The sequence below is a fragment of the Muscardinus avellanarius genome (assembly GCF_963383645.1).
Source record: "Muscardinus avellanarius genome assembly, chromosome: 21".
NCBI lineage: Eukaryota > Metazoa > Chordata > Mammalia > Rodentia > Gliridae > Muscardinus > Muscardinus avellanarius.
In genome coordinates, this window is record NC_137807.1 from 7,280,826 (window position 1) to 7,306,360 (window position 25,535).

General features: G+C 46.7%; 3 protein-coding genes across 3 annotated transcripts in view; 1 reads left to right on the forward strand and 2 right to left on the reverse strand.

Moving 5' to 3' along the window:
* TMEM116 (transmembrane protein 116) overlaps nt 1-8,553 on the reverse strand; it is a gene marked incomplete at both ends in the record, with an annotated part of 49,695 nt that extends 41,142 nt beyond the window's left edge. Inside the window, 4 exons of the mRNA XM_080717758.1 lie at nt 462-508; nt 1,310-1,411; nt 5,819-6,044; nt 8,507-8,553. Coding sequence (XP_080573884.1) covers nt 462-508; nt 1,310-1,411; nt 5,819-6,044; nt 8,507-8,553 — 422 coding nt within the window. The remainder of the gene's footprint in view (nt 1-461; nt 509-1,309; nt 1,412-5,818; nt 6,045-8,506) is intronic.
* A 635-nt stretch (nt 8,554-9,188) lies between these two features.
* On the forward strand, nt 9,189-17,643 carry ERP29 (endoplasmic reticulum protein 29; the record flags this gene model as incomplete). The annotated part of the gene is made up of 3 exons (XM_080717672.1): nt 9,189-9,329; nt 14,478-14,616; nt 17,061-17,643. The coding sequence occupies 3 exons, from the start codon at nt 9,189-9,191 to the stop codon at nt 17,558-17,560; spliced, it is 780 nt and encodes a 259-aa protein (XP_080573798.1). The 3' UTR covers nt 17,561-17,643.
* A 7,595-nt stretch (nt 17,644-25,238) lies between these two features.
* The window catches only part of NAA25 (N-alpha-acetyltransferase 25, NatB auxiliary subunit), a gene marked incomplete at its 3' end in the record, with an annotated part of 59,727 nt that continues 59,430 nt past the window's right edge, over nt 25,239-25,535 (reverse strand). The window contains exon 24 of the mRNA XM_080717668.1: nt 25,239-25,361. Coding sequence (XP_080573794.1) covers nt 25,239-25,361 — 123 coding nt within the window. The remainder of the gene's footprint in view (nt 25,362-25,535) is intronic.

The following is a 25,535-nucleotide window of genomic DNA, read 5'->3' on the forward strand; positions in this document are numbered from 1 at the left end:
GGGATGGAACCCAGGGGCATTCTATTCCATGCTACACCTCCAGCCCTATTTTTTATTCTTTATTTTGGAAGAGGTTCTTACCAAGTTTCGGAGGGTCTCACTAAGTAGCTGAGGCTATCCACGAACTGCGATCCTCCTGTTTCAGCCTCTCAAATGCTGAGATTACAAGCATGCGCCACCACACCCAGCTTGCTTATACTAATTTATGCATTATTATCATTATTATTATTATTATTATTATTATTATTATTATTTTACAGTACTGGGGATGGAAACCAGGGGCATACTACCTCCAAGCTACATCCCCATCCCTATTTTTTATTATTTATTTTGAAACAAGGTCTCACTGACTTCCAAAGGGCCTCACTAAGTAGGAGCTGAAGCTGTCCACGTACCGTACCATGACCCTCCTGTCTTAGCCTCGCAAGGCAGTTGTATTCTATGTGATTAAATAAACATACCTCAGAGTAGCCATGGCAAATTGTATCCACTGTATTGCAGAAAAAACCTAAGGGAAAAAAGGGGAAAAACACCTCCTTATATTTAGTATTTAACATAGCTCCAACTTCACTGTGTATAACCATGTCCTCAGAACAAACTCTTCTTACCTAATCAAAACATATTACAAGTCTGAGAATAAATAAAAAGGCTGAATAGAGCTGGGCGCAATGGCACAAACCTATAATCCTAGTATTTGGGAAGCTGAGACAGGAAGATTGAAGATTGCAGGTTTGAGGCCAACACATGGTAACTTAATGAGACCCTGTTTCAATATAAAAACAACAAAAAAAGATGAGGGTGTAGCTCAGTAGAATGCCGTGGGTTCAATGCTCAGTTCAATACATACGCACAGACAGACAATACATACACACACGCAGACAGACAGACACACACATACACACACACAGGCACGTATGCACATGCAGCTTAATAGTCCTCTGGAAAGGCAGGATAGCTATGTTTTCCTCTCTTAATCCTATTCTCTTGGAAGCAGTAAGATAAAAAGAACAGAGAATGGTTAGAAAATGACTACCTGGAAAAAAATGTGGATGAGAAAATATAAGAAAAAACCCCAAAGAAGTATAAAAGTTATATTTTGAGAGAGAGAAGAGAGATTTATGAAAAGAGTGGGTAACAAGAAACACTAAATAAAGTTGACTGACAGAAAGCTAGAAAGAAAGAAGCAACAGAATGGTAAATGATAAAAAAACAGAAGAATAGTATCATTGAGAAATATTGAGAGAGAAAATACAGCAGAGAGGAAGAAAAAGGGGTCAAAAAAGAAGAGAGGAACTACTTCTAACCTTACCAGATCCCACTGGTCCTCCAGAGACCTAACCTCCACTGGGAAGGCCATGGGGATTTCAGTCCCAAGAACCCTTAAACAGCAGGTCTTCTCAGTTTCTAAGTCCTGAAAAAGTGAGCACATAGCTCCACCCTCCCTCAGCAGGACTCCTCCTTACTTAATCCTGCACTGCAATTCCAGGGCAAGGAGCAAGGTGGTAACAAGACAAGAGGAGGAAAGGGCCACACAGAAAGCCCAGAAATAGAAAGAGCAGGTGACCGGGACATAAAGCTGCAGGACACACTAGGAACTGCATAAAGGAGCAAGAGGCAGGAGTAATAAAAAGAAGCAGAGAGAGTGAATCATAGGGAAAAGATAAATAAAACTGTAAGACGGAAAGGGAACAGAAAAAAGGAAAAGAAGGAAATAAAACAGAAAGGAAGACTTAAATTTGTCCCTAAGCCAGGTGTGATGGTACAAGGCTGAAATCCTAGTACTTGGAATAAGAAAGGAGGATCACAGATTTGAGGCCAGCTTCCACAACTTAGCGAGACTTTCAGTAATCTAGTCTGGAGGTAAATGCTCCTGGGTTCAATCCCCTAAAAGTATTGCAGAGTGGTATGTTATTCTTCTCCTTCCCAACTCTTGGGGAGTGAGTGTTTTGAGGTCTCTAATCTTTTATTTATCTAATAAGAGAGCGGAGACTAATGACAAGTCCCACCAAATGATAAGGAAATGCTTTTGGACAAAAGACTCTTGTCTCAGTCAAGAACAAATCTCAAATTGTTCAAATAGCCATGCCAAATCAATCCACTGCTCTTGATAACATAATCAACCTCAGAGAGCTTTTCTTTTATATTTCATTTATTTATTTATTTTTGTGGTACTGGGGGTGGAACCCAGGGGCTTTTCTACCTCCAGGCTATATTCCCAGACCTATTTTATACTTTATTTGGAAACAGGGTCTCACTGAGTTGCTGAGAGCCTCATTAAGTAGCTGAGGCTGGCTTCCAACCTGTACAGCCTGTCTCAGCCTCCCAACTACTGGGTTTACCAGCGTGTGCCACCATGCCTGGCTTGTATCTCTTTTAAAATGTCTATGTCACCTACTAAAATTTCAGGATTAATTTTTCAGCTTTTCTTTCTAAACAATCTCCAGCCAGAGCCAGTTGTGGTGGCACACGTTAATAATCCCAGCATTGTTGAAGGCTGAGACAGGTGGATCCCAATTCATGGCTAGCCTCAGCTACTTAGTGAGACCCTCTGCAACTCAATGAGACCTGTTTCAAAATGAAGAATAAAAATTGGGCTGGGGGTGTATCTGGGAGGTAGGATGCCCTTGGTTCCATCCCCAGTATACCCTCCTGCCCCAAATAGGGCTGAAAGAAATAGCTTGGAGGTAGAATGGCCCTGGGTTCCAATCCCAAAACTGCAAAAACAATCTCCAGCCAGCCTGGTGGGGTGGCCTATATCTGTAATCCCCATATTTGGGAGGCTGAGACAGGAGGATGGCAGGTTCAAGACCAGTTCGGCAATTTATCTATATTCTCAGAAACCTAGCAAGACATTGCTTCAAAATAAAAATTTAAAAAGGGCCAGGGGTGTATATCAGAGGTAGAATATCAATACCTTATACCACAAAAAATAATAATGTCCTGTCTTCTGTATATTCAGCACTTTTTCCATTTGAAGTATCTTTGGAACCAATCGTAATCATGCCATCTTTCTTATCTTTTTTTTATTTTTGTGGTAATGTGGATGAAACCCAGGGGCATTCTACCCCCAGCCTCTTTTTTAAAATTTATTTTATTCTGCCAGGCGTGGTGGGCACGCTTGTAATCCCCGCGCTTGGGAGGCAGAGACAGGAGGATCGCGCAGGTTCGAAGCCAGCCACGTGCGCTGGCTTACGAGACCCTATTTCCAAATAAAAATGTTAAAATAGGTCTGGGAGTGTAGCCCGGAAGTAGAAAGGCTTCCAGGAACCCCAGTGCCACCAAAAAAAAAAAAAAAAAAAAAAAAAAAAAATTTATTTTATTCTTTCTTTTTTTTGCGGGTTTGGGGATGGAACCCAGGGGCATTTGACCTTCGAGCTACACCCTCTGCCCTGCCCTTTTTTTTCTTCTTTATTTTTGAAACAGGGTCTCACTGAGTTGCAGAGGGCCTCACTAAGTAGCTGAGGCTGTCCACGAACTGTGATCCTCTGGTCTCAGTCTCCCGAATGCTGGGATTACAAGCGTGCACCACCACACCCAGCTCTTTTAAATTGTTTATATTGCCGGGCGTGGTGGCACAAGCTTGTAATCCCGGAGACAGGAGGATCAAAGCCAGCCTCAGCTACTTAGTGAGGCTCTCAGCAATGTAGTGAGACCCTGTCTCCAAATAAAATATAAAATAGGTCTGGGAGTATAGCCCAGAGGTAGAAAGCCTCAGGGTTCCACCCCCAGTACCACCAAAAAAAGAAACCAAAAAAAAAAATTCTTTATTTTGAAACAGAGTCTCACTGAGTTGTAAAAGGCCACACTAAGTAGCTGAGGCTGGCTGTGAACCACGATCCTCCTGTCTCAGCCTCCCGAATCCTGGGATTACAAGTGTGCACTACCATGCCTGGCTATCTTTCTTTTCTACAAGGGCTAACCTGAGCTCAAACAATGAAGTAGATGATGTTTACTATCAGTTTTTCTATTTTGCCTTTTTTGGTAAAAAGCCAAGTTCAAACACATCCCAGCCCTCACTTAATACAAGTACTACATGTATATATCAATTGAAATTAACATTCATTAAACTTTTAACATGAACAAGTTACATGGATATAAAGTCAAGAAGTACTTGAATATTGACAGCTATAATTTCCAAAGATCTTCTTCAAGTATTATTTTTAGAAACTTTTTGGATAGCTGGGCAGGGTGCTGTATGTCTGTTATCCCAGTGGCTCAGGAAGCTGAAACAGGAGGATTGTAAGTCTGAGGCCAGCCTGGGCAACTTAGACTCTGTCTCAAAAATAAAAAATAAATTTTAGGTCAGGCATTGTATTACTTGGGATGCTGAGACAAGAAGATCACAGGTTCACAGCTAGTCTTAGCAACTTAGTGATACCCTGTTTCAAAATAAAATATGGTTTGACTATAGCTCAGAGGTAGATGTTCTGGGTTAAATTCCCAATACCACACACATACAAAAAAAATTGCCAAAAAAAAAAAAAACTGCCAGGTATAGTGTCCACACTTGTAATCCAAGTATTTGAGAGGCTGAGAAGTGATGATTGTAGATTTGTGGCCAGTTTCAGCAACTTAGTGAGGCCCTCTACACCTTAGTGAGACCCTGTTAAAAAATAAAAAATAAAGTAGGGCTGGGGGTATAGCTCATAGGTAGAATGACCCTGGGTTCAATCCACAGTATCGTAACAAATAAATAAATTTTTAAAGGGGCTGGCGTGGTGGCACATTCTTGTAATCCCAGTACTTGGGAGGCTGAGACAGGAGGATCGCAGTTCTCTGACAGTCTCAGCTATTTAGGCCTTTAGGCTCTCTGCAATTCAGTGAGACCCTGTTTCCAAAAAAAAAAAAAAAAAAAAAAAAAAGACTAAAAAATAGGGCTGGGGGTGTAGCTCAGAGGTAGAATGCCCCTTGGTTCAATCCCCCATACTGCAAAAAAGGGGGGGGGAGCATTGGGAATGAAGCAGGGTGGGGTGGCACATGCTTATAAACTTAGTGACATTGTTTCCAAATAAAAAAAGTAGGTTAAAGTGGTTGCACATGCTTGTAATCCCAGTACTTTGGAGGTTGAGACAGGAGGATTGCAGGCTCAAAGCCATTCTCAGCAATTTAAGTGAGATTCTATAGGTCTGGGGGTATAGATCAGAGGTATAAGGCCCATGGGTTCCATCCCAAGTACCATAAAAAATAAATAAATAAAAGAGGCCTAGGGATGTAGTCTGTTAGTAGAATGCCCCTAAGTTCAATCCCCAGGACTCCCACCCCACACAGAGACCCATAGAAAACCTCTTTAGCCTTTGCTCTAAGAAAGGTGTTGAACTATGGGTCACTCCCTTTTTTTCTTCTTGTGCTTCCTGACTTTGGTGTGTGTGGCCTCCAGGTCTGTTGTGTATCCCTCCCCAGACCTGTATTATTCTCAGCCATCCTAAATAACTTATGAGTCAGTATTGCTAAAGAGTGTCAGAGGCTCAATAGTATCAGGGAACCCAGGGGCTATCTCCAAGCTACACTTCCAGCCCTATTTTTTATTTATTTTAAAATAGGGTCTCAGGATCTCACTGGTCTTGAACTTAAAATTTTTCCTGTCTCAGCCTTCCAAGTACTAGAATTATAAACTTGTACCACCACCACCATACCTGGCTACTGTGGATAATTTTTGTTTTTTTGGTGGTACTAGAGGTGGAACCCAGGGGTTTTCTACCTCCAGGCTATATTCCTGGACCTATTTTTATATTCTATTTGGAAACAGGGTCTCACGAAGTTGCTGAGAGCTTAAGTAGCTGAGGCTGGCTTCGAACCTGCGCAGTCCTCCTGTCTTTACAAGCTTACTGTGGACAGTTTTATTGGCTGGGTTAAAGGAGGCAGGCTTGAGTCCCAGGAGGTCACACTGTGAATTGTGATCATCTTTCTGTGGCATATCTACGCAATTCATACTGGGTGTGAAGGTCAGTAAGATAAGTCTACTGCATTTAGCTGTCCTCTGGGGAGGGGGATACCAGAAGTTATTGTAGCGAAGGTAGAGATCTCTGCACTGACCACAGTAAGAACTGGGAATGAAGTGGAAGAAAAAAGGAAAGGCAGAGAGGAGCCTAAAACAGGAGGGAAAAGTAACTAACTTTGAATCAAGGTAGCTCCATTAATACCCTCACCTTTACTCCCTCGCCTGTTTTCCTCCAAAGGATTGTGCTACCTCAGAGATACACCCTCTGCCCCATTTTATTATGTTGAAAAGGATCTAAGTTGCTGAGGCTGGCCTGAGCCTGTGATCGCCCTGTCTCAGCCCCCACAAGTACTGGGATTACACTTGTACACAATCATGCTTGATTTATTGTCCTTTTTTTTTTGTATTGGGGATTAAACTTGGGGGCATTCAACCACTAAGCTATAGCCCTAGCGCATGCATGCATGCGCGCGGAAAGACACACACACACACACACACACATTTATATATATGGGTGGGATTGGATGAATCCAGCACTATTCTACCTCTAAACTACATCCCCAGCCTTATTTTATTTTGTTTAGAAACAGGACTCAGTCTCACTATTTGTGGAGGCTGTCCTCCAACCTGTGATCCTCTTTTCTCAGCCTCCCAAGTACTGGGATTACAAGCCTGTGCCACCAAGCCAAGCTCCCCAACCCTTTTCAACTTTTTGTTTTTAAACAGGGTCTCACTAGGTTGTTGGGAGTCTCATTAAGTTGCGGAAGCCCTCAAACCTATGATCCTTCTGTCTCAGTCTCCCAAGTGCTGGGATTACAGGCATATACTAACATGCTCAGATTTTATTTTTTCATGATTCTGGGGATTGGACCTAGGGACATTCTATCTGAGCTAAACCCCCAGCCCTGTTTTACATTTCTATTTTGAAACAGGGTCTCACTAAATTGCTGAGGCTGGCCACAAACCTGGGATTCTCTTGTCTCAGCCTCCCAAGAACTGGGATTACTGTTGAGTACTAACTTCCCAGTCTTTTTATAGTTTTTTTTTTTGGGGGGGGATACTAGTGGTTGAACCCATGGGCATTTTATCTCTTGAGTTCCACCTCAGCCCTATTTTTTCTTCTTTTGAAACAGGTCTCATTAAGTTGTGAAGGGCTACAAGGCACTGAGCCTGACCTGAACCTGCAATCTTCCTGTCTCAGCCTCCCAAGTACTGGGATTACACGCACCCTTTCAATGTGTATCCTACTTTATTGCTTGCTTTCCTGAACAAGTCTGAGTTCCTAAATATTTTTCATGCCTCTGATGCATCCTGAAATTCTTTTCTGTGGTGTAAGTCAACAACAACCTAGCCGGGCTGAGACAGGAGGATTACAGGTTCCAGGCCAGGCTCCACAATTTACTGAAAATTTTTGCAAGCTAGCAAAGCCCTGTTTCAAAATAAAGATAGATGTGGTGGCACATGGTTATAATTCCAGTACTTGGGAGGCTGAAACAGGGCCACAGGTTTGTGCCTGCCTCAGCAATATAGCGAGATCCTGTTTCAAAATAAAAAAACAAGCCAAACGTGATGGCGTACACTTGTAATCTCAGTATGTAGGAGGCCGAGACAGGAGGATGGCAGGTTTGCCGTCAATCTCAGCTACTTAGGCCCTCAGCAACTTAAGTGATACACGTTTCAAAATACAGAATAAAAAAAGTGCTGGGGGGTGTAGCTTGGGTGTAGGTTATCCCTGGGTTCAATCCTCAGTACCTAAATGTAAACAAATAATCCTTAAAAAAAAAAAAAAGGAAAGCCAGACATGGTAGCTCACACCTGTAATCTCAGTGTTCTTGGGAGGCTGAGACAGGAGGGACGCAGGTTCATAGCCACCCTGGGCAACTTAGTGAGACCCTGTTTCAAAACATAAAGAGTAATTCGGGCGTGGTGGCGCACGCTTGTAAGCCCAGCATTCGGGAGGCTGGGACAGGAGAATCGCGGTTCGTGGGCAGCCTCAGTTACTTAGTGAGGCCCTTTCCAATTCAGTGAGAACCTGTTTCAAAATAAAGGAATAAGCAGGGCGTGGTGGGCACGCTTGTAATCCCCGCGCTTGGGAGGCAGAGACAGGAGGATCGCGCAGGTTCGAAGCTAGCCGGGCGTGCTGGCTTAGGAGACCCTGTTTCCAAATAAAAATGTAAAAGTAGGTCTGGGAGTGTAGCCCGGAGGTAGAAGGGCTTCCAGGAACCCCAGTACCACCAAAAATAAAAAAATAAAAAATAAAGGAATAAAAAATAGGGCTGGGGGTGTAGCTTGGAGGTAGAAATGGCCCTGGGTTCCAACCCCAGTACTGAAAAAAAAAAAGAAAAAAGAAAATCAAATTAAAAAAGAAAACGAAAAATAGAGCTGGGCGTGTAGCACGTTGGTAGAACGCTCCTAGGTCCACCTCCCCCCCGTACCACAAAAAAGCAAAACCTAAAACTTGGTTCTCGCTAAATTGCCACGCGGGCCTCGAACCTTCAGCCCTCCTGTCTCAGCACCCTAAACCCTGGGATCGCAGGCATGCGCCACGGCGCCCGGCTTGGTAAAAACCTCTGCGGCGAGGAGGCCTCGAGGCCTGGCTGGGCTTCGACCGCCATTACCTAAAAGCCCAGGCCTCAGGCCAGCGCTGCCGGGCGGGAACGCCTGCCTGCCGCGGGATGACTAACCGCGGAGCAGGGATTAAGACGTAATGGCGGTCGGTATCTTCGGGGCGGAGGAAGAAATGCCTGAAGGCTTCCCGCACAAGCGCCTCGCGCAGCGCCTCACGCGGCCGCGAACGACAAGAGCGCTGAGGCGAAGCGAGGCTCCCGGACTGCGCGTGCGCGGGCAGCCTCGTTCGCCACCTGGCCCCGCCCCCCTGTCGCCGAAATCTCGCGAGACTCCATTAGGCCCGGGGCTGGCGCGCGTTTCGTCGAGTGCGCGTGCGCAGACGTCCATTGCCGCCCTACCCGCCCTCTTACGAGATCCCCCCCCCTCCGCGCATCTTGCCCTCTCAAGCTTCGTTGAGTGCGCGTGCGCAGACCTCGTTGACTGCGCCTGCGCAAAAACCTCGCTGAGTGCGCCTGCGCGGCCCCGTCTCCCAGGCAGCCCCTCCCTCTCGCCGTAGGACCGCGCAACCCTTCCCCGGCGTCCACGTGCGCGCGCGTCGGCCCGCCCTCCTAATCACGTGGCCTCTGGCTCCTGTCGCTCTCCACTACAGCTCTCCTACCTCCGACTCCCACAATCTGGCGTCATGGCGTTCGCCGGGCCTCGCACACCTCTCTCCCCGCTACTTCCCTTTCTCCTGGGCCTCCTGCTCCTTTCCGCTCCGCATGGCGGCAGCGGTCTGCACACTAAGGGTGCCCTTCCCCTGGATACAGTCACTTTCTACAAGGTAACGGGGGCGGGGATCAACGTGCGCAGGTGCAGCCAGGGGCCCCGGGGAGCGAGGGGCGCCGGTGGGCGCCGAGGGGTGGTCTCGTAGCGACGATCCGGGAGCTCCCATCATCCTAGGGGCCGGTGGGGCCTGGGCCAGGGGCGTACCGTGACTACAGAGCACACCCCCTCCAGGGTGCGTGCCTGTGCACCCTTGGCTTTGCAGCGTTTATCCTTGCTTTTCCTTTCGCCAAAGAGCTACAAGGATGCATTCGAGGGAACTAGGCGCTCCTTTCCTTTACCAATCTCCGAATCCCAGGTGGGAGACCGGAGAGCCGGGCGAAGGCGATGCCACCGGCCCCTGGCCCGGGCGGGGGTGGCGGGGAGAACGGGGCACGCTAGCTAGCCCCTCCGAGGATGAATGGCAGCCTGCACTGTAATATGCAAACTGTGTTCAGATATCCTACTTCTCCCAGAAAAGTGCAAGCGTTAAGAACAAGCCGCAGAAGCCGGGCGTGGTGGCGCACGCCTGTCATCCCAGTACTTGGGAGGCCGAGACAGGTAGATCCAGGTTCTCGGCCAGACTCGGCTACTTAGGCCCTCCACAACTTCGTGAGACCCTGTTTCAAAATAAAAAATAAAAATAAGGCTGGGGGGGGGCGTGGCTCGAAGGTTAAGAATGCCCCTGGGTTCCATCCCCAGTACCGAAAAAAGAAAAGAAAAAAGCCGCAGTTCAGCCACCCAGTAGGGAACATCTCGTTTCCAGGAACAAAATGAATTAAAATCGGTTGAAAGCATGGAAGAATTTGTCCCTAGCCCACTTCTCCACCCACCTTTTACCAAATTTGCTATTCTGGACGGTGGAAGAGTCCAGACCTGGCTGACTGCAGGCCCTGGTCTTACACCAGGCATCAACTGTAACTTCCTCTAGATGGGCAAAGTGTTGAGAGAGAACCAGTGGTTTTATTTTCTTATTTTGTACACATCGCAGGGAAGTGAAACCCAAGAAGTGAGCTCTAAATGTGTCCACCTTAAGAAGCTGAACTCCTCTCTTTTCAGAAGGGCGGCTTGTGGTGGGCTTGACACTTGTCGTTCATTCAAGACAGAGTTTCAAGAATTTAAAAGTGGCTGTCCATCCGCGCTTGATTATCAGGCGCAAAACCCCCCATCTCTCCTCCCCGCTCCGTGGGAATTGGGCAACGTCAACCGTCACACGTACCTCATTTGACGGTTGATGTTTGCACCATAAATTGAACGGTATTTTTTTTTAATCAGGTAGAACCATTATCTTTATTACTACCACCCAGGTCTAGGCTGTAACCGCACTTCTGACCTCCCTGAGACTCCACACAGTAGCAGCTCCTACATGATCTGTCTCCCCATCCTTCTAGTCTCTTAGCCATTTCCCCTCCCCCCCCAACAGTCATTTCTTCTGTTCCTTGACTCTTCCTGCCTCATTACTGCCTTAGGGCTCTTGCACTAATTACTCCTTGTGACAGAACAGTCTTGAAAGGCAGGTTACTTCTCATTGTTTAGGCTGACATTTTTTCATTTTGGACCGAGGTCCCACTAGGTTTTAGAGAGTCTCATTAAGTTGCTGAGGCTGGTCTCGAACCTGTGCTCTTCCTGTTTCAGCCTCCCAAATACTGGGGTTACAGATGTAAACCACCATGCCCTTCCAGGCTGAGGTTAAGTGTTACCTCCTCAGGGCCCTTCCTTCACTTCTCTTGCCCTCTCCATCTCTCTTGGCTGAAGGGCCAATAACTTTACCTTGTTTTGTTTCTCTGTAGAGCGCTTACACTAATTTTTACCCCTTGTCAATTTAGAATATCATATGCTTGTGAGAAAGTATCTTGTCTGTTTTATGTGCCATCATCCGCACAGCATAGCAGGTGGCCTGTAACCTCGCTCAACTATTTGTTGCATGGATGAGCAAACGTTCTCTCCAGACTCTTTCCCAGACCTCGCTGTCTTCTCTCATCAATGATTACAAGGGGAGCTTCCCGGTGTTTGGTCTTTGCCTTCAGTGCTTTCTGGCATCTATTGTTCGTCTCTTCACCATCACTAGAATGTCAGCTCCACTTGTTCTGAGCCCCTGTCTGTTCACTCCTTGTGTTCACATAGAACAATACCCGGTAACATAATGGGCCCTTAGCAAGTATTTTTTTTTTTTCAATGAACAAGTGAATAAGTGAAGCATTTACCTCCACGTGGAAGAAGCAAATGGTTTGTTGACTATCGGTATCATCGAACTGAATCCTCGGGGATGAGAGAGAGAAATTTCTAAAGGAAATAGAAGATAGAATGTAAAATAAAAATAAACAGTTCTTTATGGAAGTGTTTGCCATTCAGAGCCGCTCTAGCCGGGCGTGGTGGCACACGCTTGTCATCCCCGCGCTTGGGAGGCTGAGACAGGAGGATCGCACAGGTTCGAAGCCAGCCTCAGCTACTTAGTGAGGCTCTCAGCGACTTAGTGAGACCCTGTTTCCAAATAAAATATAAAATAGGTCTGGGAGTATAGCCCAGAGGTGGAAAGCCTCTGGTTCCACCCCCAGTACCACCAAAACAAATAAACAAAAACACTATTTTACATGGAAAGTTAAAAAAAAATGGAGGTTTTTAAGTCTATTTCAAGTTAGATTGTGTGATTATTAGTATTATTCCATAATACATGTGTAGACCTCTTAATGATAGATTCCTATATTGAGGTTTTTTTTTTTTGTTTTTTTTTTTTTGGTACTGGAATTGAACCCAGGAATGTTGTATCTTTGAACTATATCACCAGCCCTATTATTTGTATTTTGTGGTACTGGGGTTTTAACCCCAGGGCATTCTGCCTCCAAGGTATATCCCCAGACCTATTTTATTTGGAAACAGGATCTCACTAGGTTGATAAGGGTCTCACTACTTGCTGAGGCTGGCCTCTAACCTGCAATCCTCCTGTCTCAGCTTCCCAAGTACTGGGCTTGCAAGTGAAAGCCGACATGCCTGGCTTTTTTTTTTTTTAAGGTCTTTCTGCCCGGGTGTGGTGGCGCACGCTTGTGATCCCCGCGCTTGGGAGGCTGAGACAGGAGGATCACACAAGTTCGAAGCCAGCCTCGGCTACTTAGTGAGGCTCTCAGCAACTTAATGAGACCCTGTTTCCAAATAAAATATAAAATAGGTCTGTGAGGATAGCCCAGAGGTAGAAAGCCTCTGGGTTCTACTCCTAGTTCCAAAAAAAAAAAAAAACAAGGTCTTTTTCACTAAGCTGCAGAGAATATCACCAAATTGCTGAGCATGGCCAAAAAAACTACAGTCCTCCTGTCTCAGCCTCCCAAGTACTGGGATTATAAGCATGAGCCATCATTACCCAGCTATGTGCTGTGCTTTTTAAACACTCCCCTTCCCCAATATGCAGCATCTCCTGCCAGACCTGGAGTTCTGATTGTTGGTGACATTTTCAGAGCGTCTGCCACATGCTAGGCACTGTGGGGCCCTAGAGATGCAGCGAGACAGATCACCCCAGGTCCTTAGTGTCTCTGTGCCCAGGCTGCCGGAGAAGACGGAACAAGGACTTTAGAGCAGTGAACGCAGAGCCCGATGGCAGTGCAGCAGTGTGCGGTGGCTGAGGAGTCCGCTCCCTCAGAAGGGGACATTTAGCCAGGCGTGGTGGCGCTCACTTGTAATCCCCGCGCTTGGGAGGCAGAGACAGGAGGATCGCGCAGGTTCGTGCGTGCTGGCTTAGGAGACCCTGTTTCCAAATAAAAATGTAAAAAAAAATATATATATATAGGTCTGGGAGTGTAGCCTGGAGGTAAAGGGGCTTCCAGGAACCCCAGTACCACCAAAAAGAAGGAGGGGGGGACATTTGAACCAAGGCTGGAGGCCTAGAGACACCCATGGAGCAGACCAAGCCAGGAAAAGGGCATTCCAGCTAGCAGAGTACTGGCAAGGCCCTGAGAGGGGACAGATTTACTGTGTTGAACCAAAACAAGGCCACTTGGGCCAGAGGGATGTGATCTGATTTATATTTTAGTCTCCCCAGCTTGTAGGCCCCTAGAGCTCAGACTTACGGCATCGGTGACCACTTAAAGGTAACCTGTTCTGATGGCTTCTCCTTCCATCCTCTCCCACGGCAGTGTTAAATAGTCTGGAAAGGCGGGCGTGGTGGCGCACGCTTGTAATCCCAGCATTTTGAGACCGGAGGATGATGGTTCACGGACAGCTTCAGCTACTTAGGCCCTCCACAACTTAATAAGACCGTGTTTCAAAATAAAGAATTAAAATTAGGGCAGCAGGTATAGCTCGGAGGTAGAATGTCCCTGGATTCCAACCCCAGTACCACAAAAAAAAATTTGAAAAAATTAAAAATGGTTGATTTTAACCTGGGTGTGGTGGCGCATGCTTATAATCCCAGCATCTGAGAGGCTTTGACAGCAGTTCGTGGCCAGCCTCAGCTACTTAGTGAGGCCCTTTTCAGATCAGTGAGACCCTGCTTCAAAACAAAAGAATAAAAAATAGGGCTGGGGGTGTAGCTTGGAGAAAGAATGCTTCTGGGCTTCATCCCTCGTACTGCAAAAAAAAAAAAAAGTGAATTTTATGCTATACAAATTTTACTGTAGTTAACAATAAAAATCATGGCCTTTACAGTTTCAGAGCCAGGGGTCTAGGCAAAGGGAACCCTGCTCTAGGGAGAAGACAGTGACCCGTCTTGGCCTTTCACCAACTTTCTCTGCCTCGAGATTGCTGAGCTCAAACTGTCCTGCAGTCAAGGCTTCCCGGTGGTGCCAGTTCCTTTTTTAGATGGTCTTTGTTCAGGTTTCTGGCCCAGTGTTTACTGGGAAAGGCCTCCTGGAATGATGGAGAATATGGCAGGTACCCTGTTGGTCCTATTGAAAGGAGTGCTAGAGGGGGCCTTAGCTCTGTCCCTCTCTAGCGGTGTTCCTTCTAGGTGGGTCATAGAGTTCTTTGATTAGTGGGAGCATGGATCCGAGGGGCTGCCCAGCACCTAGCAGACACTCAAGTAAACTGACCAGTGGGCAGATAAGTGAATATCAGGTGATGAGAGCTTTTGGGGGGGGGGGTTCCTTCTACCCACTGTTTCTTAAACAGGGGCCCTTGGGGAAAGGGAATGCACCCTCAAAGTCCTTGGGACACCCACTTGCTCAGCTCTGTGCACCCTCAGGTCATTCCCAAAAGCAAGTTCGTCTTGGTGAAGTTCGACACCCAGTACCCCTACGGTGAGAAGCAGGACGAGTTCAAGCGCCTGGCTGAAAATTCGGCCTCCAGCGAGGACCTTTTGGTGGCAGAGGTGGGGATCTCAGGTATGGACCTGCCCAAGCGACTGCAAGGGAAGGGGATGGGATGCTGGCCACTCTTCCCCTGCTTGGAGGAGGAGTACCCAGCCTCTTTCTGTCTGAGCCTTTCCTGAGTAGTAAGTGGGTTTATGGCCTCTCAAGAAATCTGATGAGCCGGGCGTGGTGGCGCACGCTTGTAATCCCAGCATTTGAGAAGCCAATACAGGAGGATCGTGGTTCACGGACAGCCTCAGCTCTTAGTGAGGCCATCTGCAACTCAGTGAGACCCTGTTTCCAAATAAATAATAAAAAATAGGGCTGGGGTGTAGCTCAGAGGTAGAATGCCCTTGGGTTCCATCCCCAGTACCGCAAAAAAGGAAGGAAGGGGGGAGGGAGGGAGGGAGGGAGGGAGGGAGGGAGGAAGGAAGGAAGGAAGGAAGGAAGGAAGGAAGGAAGGAAGGAATGAATGAATCTATCTGGTACCTGCAGCAAGCTTAGCCCAAGCAGAGATTGGGACCTTGGAACCTCTCAGCCCAGCCTCTCCTTCCTTCTCCCTCCCCCACTGCCTGATATTAAACTGACATAGAACTTTGAGCTCTCTCTGTAGGATACTGGGCAGAGGGGGTGCTGTGCCTCCTAGGCGTCAGCATAGCCAGCTCTGTCTTCATTTCAGCTTTTATACCAAAAACTGTTAGGTTTTGGCTTTAGCTCAAATAAACACATGCCTAAGTCAGGCGTGGTGGCACATGCTTGTAATCCCAGTGCTTGGGAGGCTGAGACAGGAGGATCGCACGGGTTCGAAGCCAGCCTCAGCTACTTAGTGAGGCTCTCGGCAACTTAGTGAGACCCTGTTTCCAAATAAAATATGAAATAGGTCTGGGAGTATAGCCCAGAGGTAGAAAGCCTCTGGGTTCCACCCCAGTACCACCAAAAAAAGAGAAAGACTTCACGAGCTGGGTGTGGCGGCACATGCTTGTAATCCCCGTGCTTGGGAGGCTGAGACCGGAGGATTGCACGGGTTCGAAGCCAGTCTCAGCTACTTAGTGAGGCTCTCAGCAACTTAGTGAGACCCTGTTTCCAAATAAAATATAAAATAGGCCTGGGAGTGTAGCCCAGAGGAAGAAAGCCCCTGGGTTCCATCCGCAGCACCAAAAATAAGTAAATAAATGAAAATTAAAAAATGAAACACTCCACAAGACTATTGATGGCTGCCAACGATTAAGTGCTTAACTCTGCCAGGTCTCATAGACATGTTCCTTTCCTCGCCCCACAGGGCAGCCCTCAGGTGGCAGAATTGTCATTACTACCACACGGTTCCCCATTTCCTCTTTCACTAAGCTCTAGCCAAGTTGGCCTTTGTCGTCCTTTTATTTCCAGTGTTGGAAATTGAACCCAGGGCCTTGAGCCTGCTAGGCAGACCCTCTACCCCGGAGCGATATCCCTTGCCTTTGGGCTGTGTAATCTCAAAATACTCGCAGCTCAGCCCTGGCTCAGCGCTTTTGTGCTTGGGCAGAGCTCTGACTGCACAGCCTTTTCTCCCTGGCATTCTTCCCACATCCTGACATTCAAGTCCTTCGGCTGACATCATGTCCCAAAGCCTTCCATGTGTGCTTCAAGTCGGCTTTTTTTTTTTCCTGGTGGGTCTGGGGGTGGAACACAGAGGCATTCAACCTCCCCGCTACACTCCTGCCCTATTTTTTATTCTTTATTTTGAAACAGGGTCTCACTGAGTTGCGAAGGGCCTCACTAAGTAGCTGACACTGTCTGCGAACTGCAATCCTCCGGTCTCAGCCTCCCGAATGCTGGGATTACTAGCATGCACCATCATGCCCGGCTCAAGTCGGCTCTCTTACCCAGTCTGTCTTGTCGCCCTGTTTTATTTTCATTATGGCACTAATATTATCTCTCCTCACCCTTAGAATATATGCTTCTTAGCTGGGCATGGTGGCACATGCCTGTAATCCCAGTACTTGGGGGCTAAGAAGGAGGATCACAGGTTTAAGGCCAGCCTCAGCAGCAGTTCACTGAGGCTCTCAGCCACCTTGTGAGATTCTGGTTTCCAAATAAGAAATAAAATCGAGCTAGGGGTGTAGCTTGGAGGTGGAATGTCTCTGGGTTGAATCCTCAGTACCACATAAACACAGAAGAATATTCACTTTTTGAGGCCAGAGTTTGATGTTCCAAGCTACAGTGAGGCCCTTGGCACCTAGAACAGTATTTGGCACGTAGTGGACAGAGAGCGAACATGCCAAAGAATCCGTTTCTCAGAGGAAGTAAGTTGAGAGAGCTTAAGTGACTTGACTGGTGCCATGTGGCCGGGAAGTGGCACAGGAGGAATTCAGACCAGGGTCCGTGCAGTCAGACCTCACTCTGAGCCTTTACACCGCCAGGAGGGCCCCTCCATCTCCCCTCCACCCAGGGAGGCCCGACTTGGTGGTGGTCTCGTTCCCACCTCTGGTTTCTGTCCACAGATTATGGCGACAAGCTGAACATGGAGCTGAGTGAGAAATACAAGCTAGACAAAGAGAACTACCCCATCTTTTACCTCTTCCGGGATGGGGACTTTGAGAACCCGGTCCCATACAGCGGGGCAGTTAAGGTGGGAGCCATCCAGCGGTGGCTGAAGGGACAGGGGGTCTACCTGGGCATGCCTGGCTGTCTGCCCGTGTATGACGCCCTGGCCGGGGAGTTCATCAGGGCCTCTGGAGTGGAGGCCCGCCAGGCCCTCTTGAAAAAGGGGCAGGACCACCTGTCAGGTGTGAAGGAGACTGAAAAGAAGTGGGCCGAGCAGTACCTGAAGATCATGGGGAAGGTCCTGGACCAAGGCGAGGACTTCCCGGCATCAGAGATGACCCGGATCACCAAGCTGATTGAGAAGAACAAGATGAGCGACGGCAAGAAGGCAGAGCTGCAGAAGAGCTTAAACATCCTCACGGCCTTCCAGAAGAAGGGGGCCAAGGAGGAGCTGTGAGGACGGGCGGGCATCCCGGGGCCTGCTGGGACGGGAGGGGGTCACTCGCTGCCTGTGAGGCCCTCGTGAGATATCAGGTTAAGTGGCCCCAAACCAGAAACCTCAGCCCTGATCGCGCTGGGCCTTGATGCGGATGTGACCGTGCTGGGGACATCTCTGCAGCCTGTCCGGAACAGCTGGAGCACTGGCTCAGGGCTAGCGAGATGCCCCCTCAGAAGGAATCGGTGCTATAAAGGAGGGTACTGCCGAGGTTCTTTGATATGTGTAACTATGGTCCAATTAAAGTTGAAGTGTTTGGCGTAAATGAACTGGAAGCCATTTGATTTTTTTTTTTAATTTTTAATTTTTATTTATTATTTTTTTGGTACTGGGGGTGGAACCCAGAGGCTTTCTACCTCTGGACTATACTCCCAGAATTTTTTTTTTTTTAATATTTTATATGGAAACAGGGTCTCACTAAGTTGCTGAAAGCCTCACTAAGTAGCTGAGGCTGGCTTCGAACCTGTGCGATCCTCCTCTCAGCCTCCCAAGTGCGGGGATTACAAGCGTGCGCCACCACGCCCGGCTCCATTTGTTTTTCTTTTTCAAGTTATACTTTGGCCTGTGACCTGCTTGCTTCTTTGGTTTTTGTTTTATTCATTTTGAAACAGGGTCTAAGTTGCAGAGGGGCCTCGGTAAGTGGCCGAGACTGGCTGTGAACCTGCGGGCTTCCTGTCTCAGCCTCCCAAGTACTGGGATTACAAGTGTGCGCCACCACACCTGGCCTTGATTTTTTAATCTAAGCTGGTGTGGACTCCATTCTACCAGGGAAACAAACTACCCTGATAATACTGGAAACTGCTCCCAGCTTAAGGCACAATCTTTATTTCCCACTAAAGTTCAAACTTATTTATTAAATGGACAGAAGAATATTTTGACCTTGTTCTATTTCTCAAAACTACATAGCAGCTGGGCACAGTAGAACACAGCTGTAATACCAGTATTTGGGAGGCTGGGACAGGAGGATGGCAGGTTCAAAGCCAACTTCTGCAGTTTGGTGGGACCCTGTTTCAAAATAAAAATGAGACAGCCAGGCGTGGTGGCGCACGCTAGTAATCCCCGCGCTTGGGAGGCAGAGACAGGAGGATCGCGCAGGTTCAAAGCCAGCCGCGCGCGCTGGCTTAGGAGACCCTGTTTCCAAATAAAAATGTAAAAATAGGCCTGGGAGTGTAGCCCGGAGGTGGAAGGGCTTCCAGGAACCCCAGTACCACCAAAAAATAAAAAAATAAAAATGAGCCAGGAGTGGTGGTACACACCTGTAATTCCAGTACTCTGGAGGCTGACAGCAGGATCAGTTTGCTGCCCTTGGTGAGGCCCTCTTTGACTTGGACTCTATCTCAAAATAATAAATAGGAGCCACATGTGGTGGCACACGCTTGTAATCCCCAGCGCTTAGACACGAGGATCGCACAGGTTCGAAGCCAGAGGCTCTAAGCAACTTAATGAGACACTGTTTGCAAATAAAGTATAAACTAGGTCTGGGAGTAGAACCCAGAGGTAGAAAAAACCCGTGGGTTCCACCCCTAAAACCAACAAAAATAATAAAAATAAAAAATAAGTAAAAAATTAAAAATAGGGCTGGGGTGTAGCCTGGAGGTACACCTGAGTTCAATCCCCAGTACCATCAAAAAGAAAAAAGTCGCTGGGCGTGGTGGCACACGATTGGGAGGCTGAGACAGGAGGACCGCGCAGGTTCGAAGTCAGCTGGCTTAAGAGACCGTTTCCAAATAAAAATAGGTCTGGAAGTGTAACCTGGAAGGAGAAGGGTTTCCAGGAACCCCAGTACCACCAAAAATAAAAAAGCCAAACTATTGAACCAGAGGCCCGACAGTGAACTAGGTACAGTTTAGAAAACTATGAAGTTCAGTCTAGGTTGAACGTTAAAGATACAGGTGTTTTTCAACTAAGTCATTTTCTCACTGACAGTTTACTCGATAAATACCAACGTGTGTGTGTGTGTGTGTGTGTCGCACTGGGGATGGATCCCAGGGGCAATCTATCTCCAAATTAACATCCCCAGCCCTATTTTTTTTTTTTTCCAGAACCAGAGATTGAACTCAGGGGCATTCTACCTCCAAACTACACCCCCAGCCCTATTTTATATTCTTTATTTTGAAAAGGGTCTAAGTGACAGAGGACCTCAGTAGTTGAGGCTGGCCACAAACCTGTGATCCTCCTGTCTCAGCCTCCCAAGTACTGGGATTACAGGTGTGTGTCACCACGACCAGCACACTTTTATTTTCAAACAGGATCTCACAAGTTTGATTAGTCTCATTACTTGCTGAGACTGTTCTCTACCCTGCGATCCTCCTGTCTCAGCCTAAGCACTGGGATTACAGGCACGTGCCACCACAACCACTTTTCTCTAATAGTGCCAAGAGTAATTTTAATTTACAAATACTTCTTGGTTATTGATGCCACAAAAGATATTGGAATTAGAGTCACATCAAGGGAGGTTATTAGCCAAGTGTGGTGGCGCACGCTTCTAATTTCAGCATTTGGGAGGCTGAGACAGGAGGATCCCAGTTCGCAGACAGCCTCAGCTACTACTTAGGCCCTTTGCCACTCAGTGAGACCCTGTTTCAAAATAAAGAATAATGCCGGGCATGGTGGCGCATGCTTATAATCCCTGTGCTTGGGAGGCTGAGACAAGGAGGATCGCACAGGTTTGAAGCCCGCCTCAGCTACTTAGGCTCTCAGCAACTTAGTGAGACCCTTTTTCTAATAAAATATAAAATAGGTCTGGGAGTATAGCCCGGAGGTAGAAAGGCTCTGGGTTCCACCCCCAGTGTCACCAAAAATAATAATAATAATAAAGAATAAAAATAGGACTGGGGGTATAACTCGGAAGTACAGTGCTCCTGGGTTCCATTCCCAGTACTGCAAAAAGAAAAAAGAATATTGAAGCCGGGCTTGTTGGTGAACACTTTTAATCCCATTATTTAGGAGGATTGCAGGTTTGTGACCAGCCTCAGCTACTTAGTGAAGTTCTCTGCAACATAGCAAGACCCTATTTCAAAATAAAGAAAAATAGGCTGGTCATGGTGGTGCATGCTTATAATCCCAGCATTCGGGGGAGGCTGAGACCGGAGGATCACAGTTCGCGGACAGCCTCAGCTACTTAGGCCCTTCACAACTCAGTGAGACCCTGTTTCAAAATAAAAAAATAAAAAATGGGCAGGGTGTGTAGCTTGGAGGTCAAATGCCCCTGGGTTTCATCCCCAGACCCGCAAATAAATAAATAATAAAGAAAAAAAGAAAAATAAGGCTGGGAGTGTGGCTGAGGGGTAGAATGCTGTTGGGTTAAATCCCCCAGCAGCTCCCCCCACAGATTATTGATAGAGAACTAAGAATCTGGGAACTTGGGTGTGGCTATCAAGAGTAAGACACTGGGATGGTACAAGGGGAATCTGGCCTTTAGCTCATTTGTCGGGTCCTCTGCATTTCCTGAAAGATATGAAAGCTTTAGGTTGCAGAAAAACTCTGTGCCCCTCAAGGAAAAGGTAGGGCAGATAGACTCCCTCAGAGCTTTTATAAGCATCTGGGGCACAGTGGCTTACCTGCACTCGTCACACTGCACTGAGACAGTAGTGATACCCAAAATGAAGGGGAACACTAAGAAGTATTCGTCTGAGCCCTTTCTGCAAATTAGGAGCCGTAGGAGGTAAGCCAAATGCAGTGGGCGCACACCTTTAACCCCAGCTCTTGGGAGGCTGAGACAAGGATGGCAGATTCCAGGCCCACAGCGCAGTAAATCAGTGAGATCCTGTTTCCAAAATAAGCAAACGGGGCAGGGGCACCGCCAGCGGTAGGTAGTGCCTGGGCTCACTCTGCAGTGCCGCCAAAACAAAGCCAGCAGTAGGTATCACCAAATACCTGCCTTTCAATAAAGGCACAAAGGACATGGGGAGAGAGTGACCTCATAAATGGAGGAAGCACAAACTCTTCAGGGGCATACCAGGGGAGTTGATATCACAGGACAGAAGGTAAATGGGGCCGGGAGGGCGCCCTATGGCCACTGTGTTGTCAATATGCAAAAATAAATTTTGCATCTGTTGGCTGAATTACCTTTGGATAAATCATGTCACCAGCCTGTCTGAGATCCTCTAGTACTTCCTACTACATTAGAATAAAATGCCAACTCTTCCTGTTACAGGTCCTGACTTACCTGATCTTTCTTTAATCCCTGCCCCCCGCCCGCCCCCGTTCTTCAGTTTGGTGTTAGCGGGACTGAACCCAGAGGCATTCTACCTGAGCTACATCCCCAGCCCTCGGCTGCGGCTGGCCTCAAACCTGTGATCCTCCTGCCTCTACGCCCGCATGCAGATGGCAGGTGTATGCCCCCACGCCCGGCTTTCCCCTCGTCTAATGAGTTACCTGGACACCTTGGGATCTTGACTAACTGTCCCGAGTCCAATGTCAGCCCTGAGAGGTCTTTTGATGACCCAGCCTGTAGTCACCAGCTAGACAGACTCTGATTTACTTTATTAGACAGGACTTAGTTACAAACTAGTATTTACCTTTATTGCCTCTTCCCCACTCACAGTCACTAGCCAGGAGACAGGGTCTTCATTACATCAGCAGAGCCTAAAATGTAGGAATCGGACCCATGATAATTGCTCAACACATATGTTAAACTCACACTGAGGGGGAGGGGCTGCTTCTGAACCAAAAAGAACTGGTGGCTGGGAATAAAAAAAGTTTAATTCTCAAAAGTTTGGGGGGATATAGCACTCGGTACAAAATGGACATGTTACACTGTTTAGAAGGTTGTAGCTTCTAAGAACCGGAACAAAAGTGAACAAGGCGAAACGCCAAGTTGAAATATTTATACAGATGAGCCTCCAGTGTGAAGGTTTGCGAAGCCTCACTTGACTCCGGAGGAGGAGTACAGGCTCCCATGTCAACAAATCACGTCAAGTAGGCAGGGAGAGTTTCAGTAACTGGTAGATACACTGAAACCCCCTTTTATATTAAAAGTTAAAATGAAGACAAGTCCAGATTGAACAAAGTGATTGCAAAATATAATACGATTTTGAACAATTAAAATTGTCAAGATATACAGAATTGGTGAGCAACACAACTAGGCATTTGTACATCCCCACTACGTGGAGAACACTTAAAACCTCTTCTACCTTTTATCCACATCAGATGATTTTAAACCGAATTTTTGCTTTGGAGAATGTTAACTTAGGATTTCAGTAGTATAAAAAGCAGTCATTTTTCAGTCTGTAAACAGTAGTCATGTTTTTTCTCCTTTCCTTTTTTTTTTAAATACCAATTTACCACACAAAAATGGAAAAAATACCAAAAAAAAACGAACAAACCCAAAAAACCCCATACAAACCAAAAACAGCAGCAGCAGCAATGGGTTATTTGGGAATTCTCTTCAAATATCAATGACATACAATTGCTGGGAGAGGGTGCTTTTTACTCATGTAAGAATATATATATAATATATATTTTTAACTGTACACAATCTATAGTGCATGACAGTTTCCAAAAGAACAGGTTGATAAAAGATATTGGCCATTTCTGCATAATTTCATTCTTTTTACAATTATCTCAAAATTTAAGAGTTGGATCTAACTGAAATGCTACATTTAGTAGGAAAATCAGCAAGTAACAAAACGAAGCCGAACTTCAACGTAACATTATTTGTCAGTAAAACCAGTAGAGGTCCCAGGTCCCCGAGGCAGGAGATTGTTCAAGGTAGACCACTAGTCATGACCGTCTCTGGCCATGGCCAGCCCACGCAGCACGCACGCTAGATGGGCCATGGTCAGCTCATAGACTTGTTTCAAAAAACATTTCTATTTACAGTGCTGTTTTGGATATTCAGAGAAACATTATTCCAAGAACATATGCCATACACACACATCCCCCCTGCATACACACAAAGTTCAATCTAACATAGGCCATGGTTTTATGAAAATAATGGTACACTGTCATTAAAGGATACTAAAGAATAATCAAAATGTTCAATTCATCTTATTAAAGACATTCTTCCCTTTGGGACAGGGTATGTGACAGCTATGGATACCAATTTATACCAAAAATTTTATTTTGAAATTACCTGATGGACTAGGTTTTCTAACAAGTCTTGTTTTGAACAGATAATGCAACAATTTCTAAAAATTTGCTGGAAGTTTAAACAGTTATCAACCTCCATATCAAACTGTAAATCTAAGAAAGTCAATATGAGGGAACAGAATGCAAAGTTTGCGTACAGAAGTTTTCCTGGCTCTCTTTTGCTTTATTTGAAAAGGAGCGTCACCTTTCCCTGGAGCAGTGCACAGGAAAGGACCATGGTGGCCTTTCAGACCGACCCCACCAGGTGCTTGAGTTTCCCCATCAAATTCATTCCTTTGCGCTAACAGAATGACTAACTTTAACCAGACTTAGGTCACAAAAACAAGCAGCGATTCACACACCTAAAAGGATTCCAAAAGAAACTAAAAACGGCGTAACATTGTCAAGAGCAACTTTGATCCTTTCTATCAGACCGACCTCTGAAGTCCCAGTCCTGGGAACATACCTCCAGCGGAAGAGTGAATAGCATCCTGCTGTAATTCTCAGCTTTTAAGAAAGTAGACTGAATGGCACATCCACTGGGTAATATTTATCAGCCCCAAACTTAAAACCTAGGTTAAATCCAGAATATATTCTTCCTTCTTTCCCAAACTTTCACTTAAAAACACTAAAACAGTAAATCCCAATTTTCAAGCATATATATATACTTTCAAGTCAATATATATATGACGCATGAGTCCACTACAGTATGAGACTCACAAAACCCATGAAGAAAGCATCAGGCTTGCGTGTATACCTTATGTACACCTCTCTTCAGACAGTGATTCCCGTCTTTCCCAAATGGATGAATGAACGCAAGCTGGTCCTCAGCAGGCTTCTGCGCAGCCTGCGCGGCGTTCCTCTCGAGACAGCTGTCAGTGGACAGAGGCGTCCCTGCTTCCCTATCCGAGCTCTAACCCGCACAGAGACGAGGAAGGGGATATCCTGGCTGTCAGGAGTAAAAGCCAAAAAATGAGCACCTGTGGTCATCTGGGTGGAGCCCTTCAGGGCAAGTGCGCACGCCGCCTCACCCGAGCCTGAGCGGGCCTGCTGTGGGGTGGGAGCCGGGTGGCTGAGGAAGCCTCAGGTGAACTACCGCGGCGGCAAGGGCCTGCCCCCGCCACGTCTCCTGGACTTCTGCCTTCTGCTTCCTGTGGCTCGAGACCAGCCCCAAAGCCCACTGCCATAATGGGAGGGCTATTCAGCCACTCTGAGGTCGACGCTTTATGCCTAATTTCTATTGCTGCTTTTAGAGACCCCCCACCCCAATGTTTCTGGTGGTGGGAGGGAAGAAAAAGTGGGGTTCTTCTGTTGCTGCCATATGCATATGAACATGTATAAAAAGTGGTCAAACCCAGATGAGGGTCCTGCTTCTGCTTTATATACAATAATTTAATCCGCTGTATATATTTAATACCTAAGAAAATTAATTCACGATCAAAGTCCTTCATGCATGTTATGAGGAAGTTCTGGATTAAGATGATGAGCAACCAATGTTGCTCCTGCCTGGGAAGGTAGTGTCGCCGTTTTCTGCTGTGGAGTCCTCGGTGCCTGGGCTTCGCGAGCTCTAAATCTTTAATTTCTTGGTGGTCTCTAGTCTTTTTTTCAGAAGCTCCCCCATTTCCAGAAGTGAGTGCAGGTAGCTACTCTGCACCTTCCCTTGTACAGTCTTTGAAAACTTTTTCTCTACCTAGGAAGGAAACAAATACATAGTTCCTCAGACAAAAGTGAAAAGTACCATTACCTCACTACACGCTCCATCAGGATAGAGAGGGCCATTCCCAATGTCATAAAATGCAAAGAAGCCTAACACTCACCGGTGGTTTTTTTTTTTTTTTTTTTGGTGGGGGGGCATATTGGGGAT